The sequence below is a fragment of the Coccinella septempunctata genome, chromosome 6 (assembly GCF_907165205.1).
Source record: "Coccinella septempunctata chromosome 6, icCocSept1.1, whole genome shotgun sequence".
In the NCBI taxonomy this organism is placed as follows: Eukaryota; Metazoa; Arthropoda; class Insecta; order Coleoptera; family Coccinellidae; genus Coccinella; species Coccinella septempunctata.
Genome location: NC_058194.1, coordinates 9742657 through 9760029, shown reverse-complemented (window position 1 = coordinate 9760029; position 17373 = coordinate 9742657). Strand labels below are relative to the sequence as shown.

At 35.4% G+C, this 17373-nt stretch overlaps 1 protein-coding gene across 1 annotated transcript; it reads left to right on the top strand.

The window, feature by feature from the left end:
• The first annotated feature begins 117 nt into the window (after positions 1-117).
• On the top strand, positions 118-2469 carry LOC123315956. Its single transcript, XM_044901864.1, has one exon. The coding sequence runs from the start codon at positions 118-120 to the stop codon at positions 2467-2469; it is 2352 nt and encodes a 783-aa protein (XP_044757799.1).
• The last annotated feature ends 14904 nt before the right edge of the window (positions 2470-17373 follow it).

Genomic DNA, 17373 nt, shown 5'->3' with positions numbered 1-17373 from the left:
TATATATATATATATATATATATATATATATATATATACTACAGAAATAAGCAGCAGTTCTTCCGCCTTCTAGAACAGGAAATCACCGATGATGGAAGCGCGCCTACCGAAGAATCCATGCATTCGTTCTGGAGTAAAATATGGGAAGAGGATAAGAAGCATGATGACCGGGCACACTGGATTAGGGATGCAGAAGCAGAATCTGCTAAGTTCCAAATGGAAGACATTAACATCACCACGGAACACATAAGAACAGCATTGAAGAAGACGAACAACTGGTCTTCCCCAGGTGTGGATAAAATCCAAAACTATTGGTGGAAACATTTCACGGCCTCACACGAACACCTCGCAAGGCTTTTCCGGGAAACCCTCACAGACCCCACAAGGATACCCGAATTCTTCACGCTCGGAGTCACGCACATGTTGCCAAAGGGAATTAACACCACAGACCCCAAAAAATACCGGCCCATCACCTGCCTACCAACCATTTACAAGATCTTAACAGGGGTACTAACCAGCCACATCTGGCAACATGTGAATAAGAACAACATAATGGAGCAGGAACAGAATGGCTGCCGTGGAAACTCCCGAGGATGCAAGGAGCTCCTGATCACCGACCTCATAGTAACTAGGCAAGCCAAGAAGAAGCAAAGGAACATTTCGATGGCGTGGGTTGACTACCAGAAGGCCTTTGACTCGGTACCCCACACTTGGCTTATAAAAACGTTACAATTGTATGGAATATCGAGGCCCATCATCAACCTCTTGGAGCATCTGATGAAGACATGGCGCACGCAGCTGGTGGTGAACACCAAACAAGAGAATTATAAGACCGCCGTAATCAGAATCAGGAGAGGTATTTTCCAAGGGGATACTTTGAGTCCCCTTTGGTTCTGTTTAGCACTGAACCCCCTGAGTAGACTACTAAAAAACCAGATATACGGGTACATTTTACAGAAGGCGAGGAATATAAAAATTAACCACCAGTTCTATGTAGATGACCTGAAGCTCTATGCTGCAAACGAAGAGCAGCTCAAGAAACAACTGAGAATAGTGGCAGCGTTCTCAAAGGACATTGGAATGGAGCTCGGAATAGACAAATGCGCCGTGGTTCATGTTAAGAGAGGCCGGGTACAAGAGGGCACAGGCTTATCTGTGATGGAAGACCTCACGATCCCGCAACTGGGAAAACAAGAATCCTATAAGTATCTCGGAGTGCAACAGGCTCTGGACATTAAAACCACAGAAATGAAGAATACTTACAAAGAAAAGTTCCTCAACAGACTCAAGAAGGTACTCCAGAGTAGGTTGAACTCGAAGGCGATGTTTGAGGCGGTGAACATATGGGCGATACCTTGTATTGCTTATTCTTTTGGTGTGATCAAGTGGTCAAACTCAGAGCTGAAAGAAATTGACAAAAGAGCAAGGGCATTACTTACCAAGCAGGGAATCCACCATCCCCACGCGTCCATGAACAGGTTGTATGTCCCAAGGCATGAAGGGGGGAGAGGGCTGCAGAACCTAGAAATAGTGCACGACAGAACAGTCCGCAGTATGAGAGAGTACTTCCAAAAAAAGAACTCACCGTTCCATCGAGCTGTATGTCAAGAAGATAACAACCTGAGTCCTCTGAATTTGGCAGGCCACTTAGAACCAGCGCGACTAACCACCGAAATGCTTATACAGGAGTGGCATAGTAAAGCTCTGCACGGAAGATACCCTGGATGCCTGAAAAATAATCAAGTTAAGAAAAAAGAGTCGCTTACTTACCTTACAGCCGGATACCTGTTTCCTGAAACAGAGGGAAGATTAATAGCTATACAGGATCAAGTTGTCCCAACCAGATCATATATTAAGAATATCACCGGACGGAACATACCAACAGACAAGTGCAGAAAATGTTCCCAAGTTACCGAGTCGATTCAACACGTTACATCATCGTGCTCTGTACTGGCCCCAGTGGACTACATGCAGCGCCACAACGCGATGGCAAAAGTATATCATCAGGCCATTGCCAAAAAATACGGACTCATAACTAAGACAGTGAAGCCCTTCGAATACTGCCCTAACAACATCCTGGAAAATGAAGGATATAAATTGTATTGGGATAACTTCATTACAACCGACAGACCCATACAACACAACAGGCCCGATATTCTGCTGTTCAAAAAGAAAGAGCGAACAATAGAGATCCTGGACGTCGCTATACCGGCTGATGACAATATCCAAAAAGCGTTCGTCGAAAAGCTGACGAAATACCATGACCTGGCGTTTGAGATGAAAACCATGTACGGCCTAAAATCAACATCCATAGTGCCCTTAGTCATGTCCACGAATGGACTGGTGGAGACACACCTGGTGGACAATACCCTGAATCTAGGATTGGACAAAGAGCTAGTGAGTACAGCTCAAAAGGAGGTCATTCTAGCGAATACCAAAATAGTGAGGAAGTTCTTAACGTCCGTTTGAGTAGCCTTGGTAGAAGGTTCTGCCCGGCTCCTCAATGGCCTACCCAGCTTGGTGATAGATAAAAAAAAAAAAAAAAAAAAAAAAAAAAAAAAAAAAAAAAAAAAAAAAATATATATATATATATATATATATATATATATATATATATATATATATATATATATATATATATATATATATTTACATCTCCGAACATTATGACTTCAGACCATAGACCAACCATTATGGCGTCACCTAGAAAGAGACGACCTATGTCGGTTTTGATTCGTGTATATTCAACCAAAACGACCAATTATACTCCCTGTCTACGAAGAATAGCGTACGATGAAAAATGAATATACGAATTTTCAACATCTGGCGTATGTTATGGCTTCAGTATAAGTTCATAACATTTAGGCGTCAAATATACGCTTCTTGTACAAGAAGATAAAATTACGGACTCATGTAAATTGCGTTTAATTCCCTCACAGCGTTGCCAGAGAGATTGCTATTTCGACAATTATGAGGTAGATTTTATAGCTTCGTTTCCAGTTCGAATTGAATATTCACGTGTCTAGTTGAGTTCGTTATCTATCTGGTCAGGATCGCGATCTTATCCATTATAAAAATGGACCAGAAAGAATCCTCTAGTACTTCAGTATAAAAATCTATGGTTACTGGAATATAGAATCAAATTTTTGAACTTTTTCTACTTTGTTATCCAAAATAATTAATTTTGTGAAAACTACTCGACCTGAAATATTCAACTGATATTTTTTCGAAAGCCGGTGCTGATCATTTTATGAAAAAATTATCTACTTAAAATACCTTTAAGGTTTCCATAATACAACTATTCTGGAGTGTAAATGGAAAAAGCTGCTAGATAAATGATTTCGATAAAAAGCAAACAAAATCTGAGTTTAAATTCAGTTCTGAATTAGTAGGAATATTTTCGGTATGAGATAAGCATATTTCTGCTGATTTATTTTCTGAAGAGTCCATTTTCACAGTTTTCGTGTCGTATGTATGAATGAACCGGATATGAAAAACACTGTATGTAAAAACTCGAAAGTGTCTTTTTATGAAGATTCAAGATTAAAGAGATTTCTTTGTGGATATTCATGATTTGTCCAAATCCAAAATTCGTTCTGATTTTTTCAAAGCCATAAGTTTTTGAAATATGAAGTCTGCTTTTTATTTGTGTCGATATACTAACAGCCGTTTTGAATAAACGTATATCCATTGTTTCAGCTACTGAAGATAGACAATACATCTGATTTCGTTACTATGATCTATCTGTAGATATTTTTTAGAATGGTTACCAATGGTTACTAATCGTCAGTAAGTGAAACGATGGATAAATAGTTTTATCGAAAACGGCCGTTAGTTTCCTACAACTAGTATACGATAGTTCAATCAGAGGAAAGACCCATCTCATGGAATTTGACTGTTTCGTCTGAAAGATTTAGTGAAAAATACCTTTACTTAGCACGCTCAGAGAAAATACTGACAAAATTTTATACAGTTTTGTTTTTCAATTATAGATTTTGATATATCGCAACAGCTATCTCGTTTCGATAGTGAGTGAGTTCTATCTTTGGTTCCTTGTTTTTCAGTATTATGAGTTGAATATTGAAATGTATTATTTTGAATACTATTTATTTAATTTTGAACCACTGGTGCCGATATCGCTGCTGTTTGTTGTTTATTTTCATATGCTTTCGATACAGTTCTCTCTAAAAATTTCACACTTTCTTTATTCAAGATCGCTTATGCATAACTTAAATTTCGATCTCTTGATGAACCCACATTTTTGTTTATGAAGATTTAGTGGCTAGTAGGTACTGCTGATGACAGTTTTTTTCCAATTTCTACTCTATTCAACTGTCTACCAAGTGAGATGTCTGAAATACTCGAATTGTATATGGAATTGAATCGAAACAATTATAACCTCTCATTGTCAACCAAATCACATTAGGTTATTTCATTGAGAATTCAATATACCGAAACGTATCTGATCAATTTTTTCATTGTATGGCAATATAATATACCTATGCAAGCTTCAACCCATGAACCCAGAAATTCATGCACCGTGTGAATATTTTTATCTACACAAGAAAATTTACTATTTTTCAATTTTGCGTGCCATGTTTACTATGCTGTCACGATTCAAACTACTGTTGACATAATACTCAAAATTTGTGTAATGAATATTAACACAACAAGAAGTATCGGAAATTTGTTTTAACTGCAGGGACATCTGTCCTGGAGAAACAATGTTAACTAAAACAACGAGAATATGCTCAGTCAACAGTCCGATAAGAAAATATACTGAATAATAAGAAAGAAGTTTCAATGAGTGAACTAAATTCTGATAGTCGAATGGGAAAACTGTACCTAACCATGAATAGTTATTCATATTCTCAACCTGCGATATCAACATCAACTGCTTATTCCCTGCGTTTCTTGGAACAGTGAGAAGATTCTCATGAAATCAGCAGTATTCATTCCCGAGATATATGAGCATTTGCTGGAGGTCTCTTTTTTTTTCTTTAGAAATTTCACACTGAAAATTTATTTTTGGTAGATCAGAATGTCAGGGAAGCTTTGCTAGGCTGGCGTTTTTCTTTGAATCATCTGTTTTAACTGTTTTCATCCACAAACGATTATCGATATCTCCAAATGCTAGTGCGGTTGGTAGGTATTATATGTGGTTTCTTCTTCTTATTCGGATCCATGTTGCTTTTGTGATTTGAAGTTTGATTGTATCTAAAGAGTTTTACGAGGGCTGCAAATTCAACGAAATCAAATTCTGGCATAGCTTCCACCGTGAAGGGGTTGTTTATTCAATTTTGGACGGTTTTTGTTAAAAATGATAGTCATAATAAAGTGAGCACTTATATATATACAGGGTGTCCCAGATGTCGACGGCAAGCTGTAACCGGGAGATCGATTCATCGACCATCTGACTCTTCTTGAAAAAATACTAGATCATTCCTTGAATAGTGGACGATCTGATTCTTTGCAAAAAATAGTTTCCAAGACATTTTTCTTAGTTATTTGAAAATAATTCTTGTGTGCCAAGGCCTTCTTTGGGGCTTATTGTAGTTTGAGTTGAACAGAAAGAAGTATTTTACGATGTAGGAGCGAGACTGAGAATGACGCAATTAAATTAGACGCGAGTACGCGCGCGAGTACAAATGTTTGCTGTCCCGGAACCATCAACCCAGTGTAGCTTTTGTCGAACAACACCATCAGGAAAATCCGTGATTCGCAGAGAAAAATTTATGGACAGATGAGTCCACATTGGAAAAATATGGTTACCTGAGCACGCATAACTTGCACGAGTGGCAGTTAGAAAGTATCTTGATGAGGTATACTCTAGCGATTGGTTACTATCTCGTTCACCAGATTCAAATCTGCAAGATCCATCTTATTGGGAGCGGAGAAAGTAAAGGTTTGTTTAGCCAATCGAAAATATCTGAGTTACTGCAGAGATAAATGGAGGCAGCTGAATTTGTTAACATTGGAAGAAACAAACGTTTGATAACACGATCTTATAGAGGAGTTTATACCACGGGAATTCCTCGCCATCCGTATAAGGCGTAAAGGGGAAAAGACTACCAGAATGTGGGGTCTTTCCATCAGTAGAAGTTACGAGTATTACAATAGTTTCCACTTTCGTCGAAAAGACGGACGTCTTTTTCCAATTTCACCAGGATACGAATTGTAGCCAATGGCGAGACTTTTGGAGAAATTTTTTCATGTGGAATTTCATAGAAGAGATAAATGCACATCGGAAAGTTAATAACATGAATGAATATTTGTTCTTCAATAAAAAAAATTTTTTTTTCCGTTTGACGAATAAAAAAAATTTTAAATTTTCTAGGTGACGAACTGATTGAATTGAATTATAATGAATACCCCATATAAATTAGCTCTTTCTGACGTGAGATATTCATTTTTTTTTTTTGAATTGACCACTAGAACGGTATAGATCCCTCTTAAGGAGATATCAAGCTTGCATTGCGGCTGAGGAAAACAATTCGAACATCTGCTATAAACCTTATTATTTAAATGAAACATATTAAATGAATTTTATAATAGTGTCATCATCGGTCTCGCTCCCACATCGTGAAGTGATTCTTCCTACCTCAATCAAACACGAATCAGCCTTGATGAAGCCTGTGTTTTTGCAGAAAATGAAATTTTCAACCATTTAAAGAATAATAATTTAGAAAATCTCATACCGTTTTTGATTTGCCAAACTCGCACAGTATGTATTTTATTTTTAGTGTCATTTTCTTCCATGCTGGACGAGCTGGCTCTAAATTTAAGGCCATAGTAGAATCATTATTCAGTATTACTCAACACGAAAAAAAATAAGAGAATTGAAAACTCTCATCAGGAGTGAAACAACGCCACAAGTATTCCAATATGACAGAGTTTTCCATTACTATAAAAGCCTTCATTCTTATCAATTATCATCAATAATATCAATATTCACTGAAAAGAGTTGATCAAACTTACTATTTTTCATCAAAATAAATGAAGTGAAGAGATGTTGAAAAAGGTTGACCGAGTTTTCCATATTCGCTAAAAACCCTAGCTATACCTACTATTTTTCATTACCAAATAATAATACTTATATAGAGTAAGATCAGGATTGAATATCGAATTATAATAAGGGCTTTTAGAGAATATTGATACAATTCGACTGTAAAAATTTTCAAATCGTTGACTTTTGATGTAATTTAGAAGATAATCGAGTTTGTGACGATATCTCAACGTTTATTCTCATGAGCTGTAAATAAAGACTTCCTAAGGTTGAGAATATGTTGGTTTTTATACTGACTCAAAATTTTAATGAACAAACACTATGTATAACCTACTTTTGTTCTGTTATCCTTGACTTCATATTATTGTTTAAATAATAAACTAAATCTTCATTTGGGATTTTTTTCAATATTTACCCACCAAATGATAATACTTTTGCAGTATGCTGATAGACTACTATGCTAATAAATAATTTTATATCATTCGAGGTCGGGATCAAATGTGGCAAAATTATTATGTAGTTGTGTTTTACTAAAACCAACTAAACCAACTAGGTATTTGTTATATTAAACTCATTTCATTGCAACATTTTTTAGGAATATCTTCCTGAGCTCTTGGTCGTTGTTAAAATTCCTTTATTTCGAAGGTCTTGTTACTAACTTCGACGACATTTGAACTGCAAATTCATTATGAAATGAGAAGAACAGGTTTTTTGTTTTTTATGGAAAGTTGTTTTTTCCATCAGATTAAAACTTTTTATATGAAGCGAAAAACAATTTTATTAATTTTGGAAATAAGTTTGCAATTCAAGCATTTCATTTTTTTTTCAGTTAATGTAAAGAAGTTCCTGATTTTCTTCGAATCATCAGAACACCTAAAAAAATTTCTGGAAGCCATTATGTTTTGGCCTATCACATAGTTTCGGCTTGAGATAGCATTTGGGCTGAATTAACATATCAGTTATTCTTCAGTATTCAACTAGAATGTGCGTTTGACTGATAAAAAAATGAACCACGAATTTTCATCACTGATTAGAATATTAACATCCATATATGACGTTTTCCTTCATAGAAGCTTTGAAAGGCCACAAGATGAGTACCTAACTCTGACGCGCAATGAGAATTCTGCATCCCCAAGAGATATTCGAAATTCAACCGCTGGATGAGAATTCTCTCTATTCACTATAGATAAAAACGCGAAGGAGATGTTGCCACATCTCTGAGTCCATAAAGTACAAGGTGTAGTTTACAATATACAGGACATGTATATTACAGTCACGACCCCGGTGGCAATGTCTCAAACTAAAATATACAATATTTACCATTCTCCGACCATTAGGGCTTCACGAGAAGAAATTTTCATTTCGTAATAGTGATGTCATCTTAACAATTCAAGCAGATATCTGTATTCAAGGTTCTTCCACATCACTCAGTGCTTCGAATCACGTAAACCAGAGTCAAATCGGTAGCTTCATTGAGCGGAAAACGTGAATTACATTATGGCTTCACATATACTGAAGTCATAATTCGCCTGAAGCCACAATGAATGGTCCTTGCATGTTACATGAAGCCATAATGATAGGAGGATATATATATATATATATATATATATATATATACTTGAAAATTTTATTCATCTGTCAAATTTGACAGACAACAATGTTCCGACTAATTTTTGATTGTTGTCTTAGCCAATGAGCATACAATTAGGCGATAATTTTGCATTAGTGCAAATTATCGATAATTCGCACTTGTGAAAAATTATCAGGTCCTTTAAAATAAATGCAGACGTAATTCGAGCATATTTCCCAAAAATTTTCGATAATTTTCATTGCACTAGTTAAATTACAACTGACAATTTATTCGTATCAAATAATATAAACACTAAAGTGTTATTCAGTTCAGATGAAATATCAGTAGTTTAGTATTTTTTTGATACGAATAAATTACCACAGTAGTATTCTTTCATTCGCATAATTATCAAAGTAAAAAACCGATTAATGCAGAGGAAAAAATAAGGATAATATGGTTTTATTTCATTGATTGCATGGATCAACAAGTAATAAAATATACTTTTTAAAGGTTCATTTTTTTGTTTATACCTGGAGTCCAGTCTTGAATTTGAACTATTTTGGTAGGTATATGAAAGTTTTTCATGATGAGCTATTTCACAGTCAACACAATCGTAACTTTCACGTAGAATTCAAATAATCGTGCTTCCCCAGCACGATAATTAAATTTTTTTTTCTAATCGGATATCCGGAAATATAGTTTGATATTTTCCTTTTCAACAGTGTACCTGCATAGTATGTGATACTGTTGTTGTACCCTTTTGATATTTACTTGTTCCGATACCTATTGATCAATCGTTGAAAAATATTAAAATTGGGTAATTTCATAAAAGAGTAAAATTGATAGTATCGTTCGTTACAACTTCAATGTATTGAATGTTAACAAGTCCATTTGAAAATGCATAATTCAATAGGTAAACATAAAACAGTTAAATAAAAATGTAAAAAACGCTGTTTGCCGCCGCCATCTACACGGTGCGATTTGAACTACGAATTACAGAGACCCAACTTATCGATACAAAAAATCGAATTTAGCGCGAAATTCAAATAAGCGCTTTGGCGCAAATTCGAATAATTATTTTATTTGTTGATTTTATGCCGTGATCACACGGAAGCAACTTATGTCGCAAATCGGTCTTCTACCTGATTGGTGAGATCGCCATAAAACTCGACATTTACGTCTATATGACCAAAAAGGCTATTGAAGACTGGTTTGCTACATAAATTGCCTCCGTAAAAAAATTAAAATCGAAAAAATTAAAAATTAAATCGGAAATACTTTTTCAATAATAGCAGATGCATGTGAATGTTTGATACATATTTATACAACTCCTCCATCCACTCAAAACCTTAAAAATCCAATGTTTATTAAAATCACAAGCATTTAGATAAGTTTGTAAGAAATTAGAAAAATGAATACCTATTCGGCTCGACTACACTTTAGCGGAAGTCGATTTTTTGTACAGGACGGGTCCTATCTTATGTATTTTGACGAGACGAGTTCAATAAAAGTTGTTTCAACGTTAGGAAACCATTGGTTCAAAAGTTATGCCGTTTTGAAGTTCCTATATTAAGTGTATTCTATTTGCTGCTTTGACTTCAGGAGGAGTCCTATCTTATGAAATTTGACGAGGCGAGTTCAATAAATGTGGCATCAACATTAGGAAACCATTTGTTCAAAAGTTACGCCACCTTGAAGTTTCAATCTTAAGAGTATTCTGGGTAATGTTCATTATACTCTAATTTCATGTTTGTCACTTGTATGCATAGAATGAAAAATATTAGATGACAGAATTATTTTTCAGGGAAATTAACGTCAGATTTCTTTGGCACCGTCATATTCACACGATGGAAGATTTAAATGAAATTAGATACTTTTTTTCATTTTAATTCAATTCTTCATTCTCATAATTGTTTGTTTATTTTAGGTTAGTATGGGTTAGGTTACGTTAGGCTAGCATAGGTTAGCCATGATATGTAACAGCAAAAAAACAATTATTTTATTATGATTTTCTAAAGTTGTCGTTTTTTTAGGGTTAAGTTTATAGCAATTCATACGAGTTCGGAGGCTCGTGTCGTAAGTTGCATTTTGAAACCACCATTCTTAAGCTATCACTTCTTAGCGTCATAGATTGTATATTTATATAGATAATATTCATTAGCAAACATTATACAGTTAACGTTCATTATCAAATGATCGGCATTTCAATCTCAATTCTCGGAGAATTTACTAGGTACCTTAGAACTCTTATACAAGGTAAAGTTGAGGAACAAACCTAATGAATAGGGAAAGCACGGTAAAAACAGTATGTATTACGATTGTGCTATAGAGTCAAGTCCTGATATTTCACATGAAAATTCAACTTGCATGAACTATATCAACCAATATGATTTTTTTTCGTTCCAAATCTGTCCAAAAATATATCAATGGACATAGATTAATCTATGTCAATGGATAACATGAATTCGAGTTAGTCTCTGTCACTTTGATTCATGCCAAAACTTATTCAGAAGTTCGTACACAATTTGGAATGAAAAGAGCAAATTCAATTCAATTATAAAGAATTAATGATTATTTTCGTTCATGAAAAAGTGAAAAGAATTGTACTGTAGTGTTGTATCGAAAAAGTAACGTGAATGCAGTGATAGGAATTGGTTGATCATTGGGCTTCGGATTCGTCGTCTACTAAGTGAGTGAAGAATTTTCAACCGTATTACCAGTTGTGAAATATTATAGACCATAATAACAAGGCACCAAATAACTGAATTGTAAGTTTTTAAATTCATTCGATGCGGTTCACATTATTTTGTCAAATGTCATTCAGATCAGACTTAACATTGAACCTTCAAAGTGGCGTAACTTTTGAGCCACTGGTTTCCTAAAGTTGAAACCGCTTTTTTGAACTCAGTTCGTCGAAATATACACAATAAAATCAAAAAATTACAAAAAATCGACTTCCGCTAAAGTGTAGGCGGACCGTTTATTCAATACAGTACATTTCTGTTTACATACCCCTTATTGAAATGGTAATTATATTTCAACTTCTCACATCTATTAGAGTCAACTAAATACAATAACTTATATCTTTTATCTTTGGGTTTGGGAAAACAAACTAACTTTCGAATAGGTAAATCAGCTAAAATGAGCATCACATCATAATACCTGTTGTATATCTGCTCAACAGATAAATCTTGGTAATATTTTGGCTTGATGATTTCAACCCACTTTTTAAAAAGAGCTGTCTTAGTTTTGGAAACCGATGTCTCTTACGAACAACATCCTCACATCCAAATACACAATAAGTTTTCAATACCACTTTTTGGAAGATATCTTGAACTGTACCAACACGTGTTCTTTTATTAATCACTCGATTTCTCTGAGGAAATTCTTCTTTCGAAGGTGAAATTTTCAGCTGATCTTTTGATAATTTTCCGCCCAATAAAAATATATTCGCATTTGTACATATCCATTGAAGACAACAGTGACATTGATATTTGACAAATTAATTTCATTTTTATTTATGATTCTGTTATCTGTTATTCTGTTATTAGAACATAAATATCTATGTTCCAAGGGTTCAACAGAGTCATCTATAGATCAAACATTGTAATATTTGCGTCTACAGAGTCATCTTATCGATGCGATTAGAACTGAATATGCGATTTGGAGTGGGGGTAAGAGAGTGTCACGACCCTGCAGAAAACGTCCTGATTTGATAAAAAATACGATTCAAATCAGAAAAACGAAACGTCAAAAATTTAAATTCAAACTTTAATAGGTTATCTCTCCTTGCGCAAGTACAGAGGGAGAAAGATATACAATTGTCTATTTCAGTCGGCCCCACTTTTGCTGACCCGAGAGTCCCTTCCATTTCTTTCTTTAGTTCAATGTTCAATGATCAAGATTTGCCACGGGCGCAAATGGGAGTTGAAGTAAGAACTGCTGGCCAAAGTTGATTTGGGACCAGTCCACTTCTATAGACCATATTAGTGAGGTTAGAATCACTCAATTGGCGGGAGATCCATATTCAAATTTTTTTACACTGGAATCGACTTTAAGATGGAATATCGCTAGCTAGAAGTAAATGTTAATATAAAGACATGCAAAATTGGGTGCCGCCATTATCAGAGGTTGTTTCCAAGTACATTTTACATCACAAAATACTTTCATATGTCCTAAAATCAAAATTGAAAACATTATTATACGGAATATATCCGTATGTCGTAGATCATTTCTGCTATACGTCAATGATGAACCGTAACAAGGAAAATGACATGCTACGCTTGCGCGTTAGAATGATATCAGCTTCAGAGGTTAGAAACGAAATGAAGCTACGACAAACTTTCATGGATCTTGCTGACCAATTTTATATTGACCCATTATTAAAAAAATATACCATTTTATTACGAAATTTTGTTTTCAACCTGTTAAGAAAGGATCATAGAACACATTCCAACAGAAATAAATCTTAAGAAACTCGCTAAAATATCCGAAAACAGGCGAGAAGTACGCGGCATTCTTAGTCCCATAAGAAATGCATAGGGAATTCAGGGACCAGATCCACGGATGGATCGCGATTCAAAATTCCCGCCTAACCTCACTAATATGGTCTATAAAGCAACCTGCTGACAACTAATATTATGTTCGGCCTAATGCGCAAGCGCAACTAAGTTAGGTACACGTGCTATTAATGGTGCAGAAGCCAGTTCTGTCGGGAATGCGAATAGATAAAGGCTACTCTCACTATTAATAGTTTCAAGCGACCATCGGCCATTTTGTATTATTCACCAGTGTGTTAAATAGATCTTTAAATAAACTTTGTTAAAACCGTTTCATCAGTTTTAAGAGTATCCACCCTCACAGATCACAACTGCGTTTTCATGTATACGTCTCGTAATGAGCGATGCCGAGAAATCTTGAAACATAAATAATATTGAGGCCAAGAATTTGACATACTAAATTAATCACAAGATAAGCAAAACTTTAATTTAAATGTTCAAACGGGCTGCAATCAAGTCATAAATATTTCTGTCGGGCTACACGCGTTGGCAGCGGTTGGATTCTGTGTCCTATAGAATTGTACATGTCGTTTTCTAAAGTAGATTTCTATAATTGAAAGTGACAGTCGCTTGATTTCGTATTCTGTGTAGCTATCGCTTACTGGCTGTGGTCCGTACATTGAACTCTTTCTTTAGTTCAATGGGTCCGTACATACACTTTGGGGTGCGTTCCACTAGGCGCTCACGCCGTTCACAACGATCACGACCACGACCGCCCGAATTACCGTTCCACTAGTGCCCGGCTTCAAAAGCGTATAGGCTAGTGGAACGGTACGTGAGCGACGGTGAACTCGTTTTTGAAAATTCAAATAGCGAAATGAATGCAGAAATCAGTTTTGTATAATTTGATTCTCTTGAGAAAGATGAAGAACCAAACTCTCGCCAAGTTCTTCTTTGATTCAAGCGATTTAGCTTTCACAACATTGCTACAGTGGGAATCAGAATTTATTTACAAATCTAGTGTTCTTGTTCGTGAGAAAGCAAAAGTGTTCAGAGATCTTTGGTAGTGTTGAAGATGGACTCCGATATTTTACAAAATTTACAAGTTGTAGCGGAATTTGATGATAAAATAAATAAATAATAACTTTATTTCAAGGAATCTTCGTACAAAGATCAAATGAAATCGACGTCACGAAATCGACGATAATTCATCCATTTTAAATTTAGCGCCACGCGTTCACAAACGACCACTTCGACCAACGGGCAGAAATGGGTCGTCATGATCGAAAACGATGACGCCATCGATTCGAAGCGGGCGATCGTGATCATCTAGTGGAACGGCCTTAGGTCGTCGTGAGCGTTGTGAGCGCCTAGTGGAACGCGCCCTTGGTTTCTTCTGGTTAGTAAGTGGGCGGTCCATATATGTCGAATTCCTGACAATTCGGTTCAATATCTGTCACCAGAGTAACCGCTCTGGTAATTTTCGGTTACCAAAGGCGAATTTTGGCGCTGTAACCACAGCTTACTATGGTTATGGTTATCTCTGACGTCATAGTTACTGATGACATTCATGTCATCAGCTGTTAAGTGACAGCTGTACGTTTTGTTTGGTTAGTTTTTGATAAAAATAAAATTTTGGAGGGTAGAGACCCTTCTTGAAGAAAATGTACAAGAAGAATAATAAGAAAATATTCTTTAACTAGTTTAACCTACCTGGTGTATACTGGTGCCTCTCCAAATGCTGTTTTTTGCTTACCTCTTTCTTTCTTCATAATTCAATACGCATTATAGATTCAAGTAGTAGTATTTTATAATTTGTTATATGTATGTGTTGTGATGGATCCACCAATGGCAAAAAAAATTAAACTATCGCTGTTTACTTCATAGAAGGGAAGTTTCCCTTCTATATGGGTGTGTTCTGTGCTTCGTGAATCCCGCTACCAACGTCTATTATTTGTGTTCTGTGCGTCTCTGCTAAGAATCTATGGCACTAAAATTCATTCCATTTCACCCATTGAAAGGAGATAGAACTACATACCATACTCTTTAACCCATTGAACTCTATGGGAACTCCATAGAGTTCAATGCTTTAACCCTACTCAAGAGGAAGGTTACGTGTAGTTACGTGGTTAACTTCCTGTGACGTCATTGAAACGTCATAGTTACATGGTTATCATCGCCAAAATGTGGTTACCCAAGTAACTACAACCTAACCATAGTTAACCACTAGCGCCAAAATTCGCCTCAAATGTGTATATCGTCGTTAAAACCCGAAAAATGTGTAACTCCATTTTAGCTGATTTTACAGGAGAGGCAAAAAACTTCTTACTATTACCCGTACTCCCTTAATATTTCTGAGCATGTAGATGTTGAAAACCGCTAAGGGATGGCATCAAAATCTCTTTTTTGATTAAATTGGGAGTTACACATTTTTCGGGTTTTAACGACGATATACGGACCATACGCACTGTTCGAGTGATTTTAGAGTTTTTAGACCAATAACAGAGAGATATGGAAGAAGCGTATAACGCCGACGTACGCTAATAACGTTATGCGGTAAAGGAATAACGTCTTACCCTATCTGGCTCAGATTTTAGTCTTTAGTCGTATGGAAGAAACGAATTCACGTTATTAGCGTAAGCAACAGATGATCGGTAAATGTCAAAGTTTGTTGTCGATATAGGTTTCTAATGCTTTTTGGGTTGATTTTATGCTGTTTTTGTGGATTATGTGCGTTTATATGGATGCATATCTACAGGAATTTTTGATTGTAGAGTTGGATTAAACTGTATTGAAAATACCTCCTCATAGTGATGCTTTCATAATTTTAAAATTTATGGACATATGGACCTATAAGTGGCCACTATAGTTACCAAGAAAAAATTGGAATATCATCCGGAGGATATGTAGCGATAACGTAGAATTGTTTGTGTACTGCTTTACTGCCATCAAGCCATAAAGCCAATGTCCAATCTTTTTTCTACTTTTATGAGTCTTAATAAAAAAAAGCTCGAATTGAACTCTTTTATTTCCTATTGAAAACAAGTTACATAGTTCATAATCATCAATATGGGATTGAAATAGGTACTCAGAATTAAACACTAGGATGGAAATTTCTATTTTCATTCGACTATTCCTTTTATGTGACCCATTAATTGAAGATTTACACTCTTACCTTTGGTTATTAGATTATTCTTGAGGAACTCATTTCGTCTCTTCTGCTACAATTCTCTTAAAAAAAATTCAATTAATAAGAGGCTGTTTCAAAACATAACGTAAGTATAGACTAGTATGTTAAAGAAATGCAAGAAGAAAAGCATTGTTTCATTTTACAAACCGCAAGTCATCTAAGATGAAAAAGAATTTTATTTGAAAAAAAGAAGACTTCGTTCTTATCATTATGACTACTAAACACTGTTTTCAACCAGAAATGAAAAATCAAAGAAAAAAAATCATTCTCCTTAATCTGTGTAGAATACAGTACTTGTTTCAAAAAACTTTATATTCAAAATTTTCTTTGACCTATCATTGATCCCAATTCCTTAGAATCCCTTTCTGAATTGAGGTTTATTAGTACTTTATTTTACCATCCCCTGGAATAAATACTCACAGAAAGATTCAATTCACATGCTGAAAAAATTTTGCTAATGATAATAGGTCTTTATATTAACCTCAGCCCAAGATTGAGCTTTTCTACTCAACTGAAGAACATAACTTAGGTACATTTAATTCTCATAATTATAACATAAGAATGCTATTTTGTAATTCCAAAGTAGTTACACATCATTCCTCTTAAATATTGATATTTCTGAAAGTGTTTATATTTTATCATGATAACGTATATTATTTGAAATAAAATGTATTTTGCCAATCCTGAGAACCTGAGCCTAATCTTGTTTTTCTGCCTATTCCTATTATTGAACAACATAAAAGAGGAACCCAGGAAACCATATAATAATCTTTGGAGGAAACGATTCCAAATATTATTCATTGAACTCTATGGGTTCCCATAGAGTTTAATGATATTATGGAGAGTAGAGAGAAGGAGTTATTAGTGTTCTGTGAGGAGAACGATCGACGACATCGACGTACTAAAAATGTGTCCCCGAAAACGGGAAACGTAGGATAGGTGTCGCTGCGATTACAGCGGGTATCGATAAGGGGTGGGGATTCAAGCGTCAATTTGAAATTTTATTTAAGGATGATGTTTATGTTCTGTGCACCAGAGTAACCGCTCTGGTAAGTGTATATACGGACCACAGCCACTATCTCTGACACTATCTATCTAATCTATATCT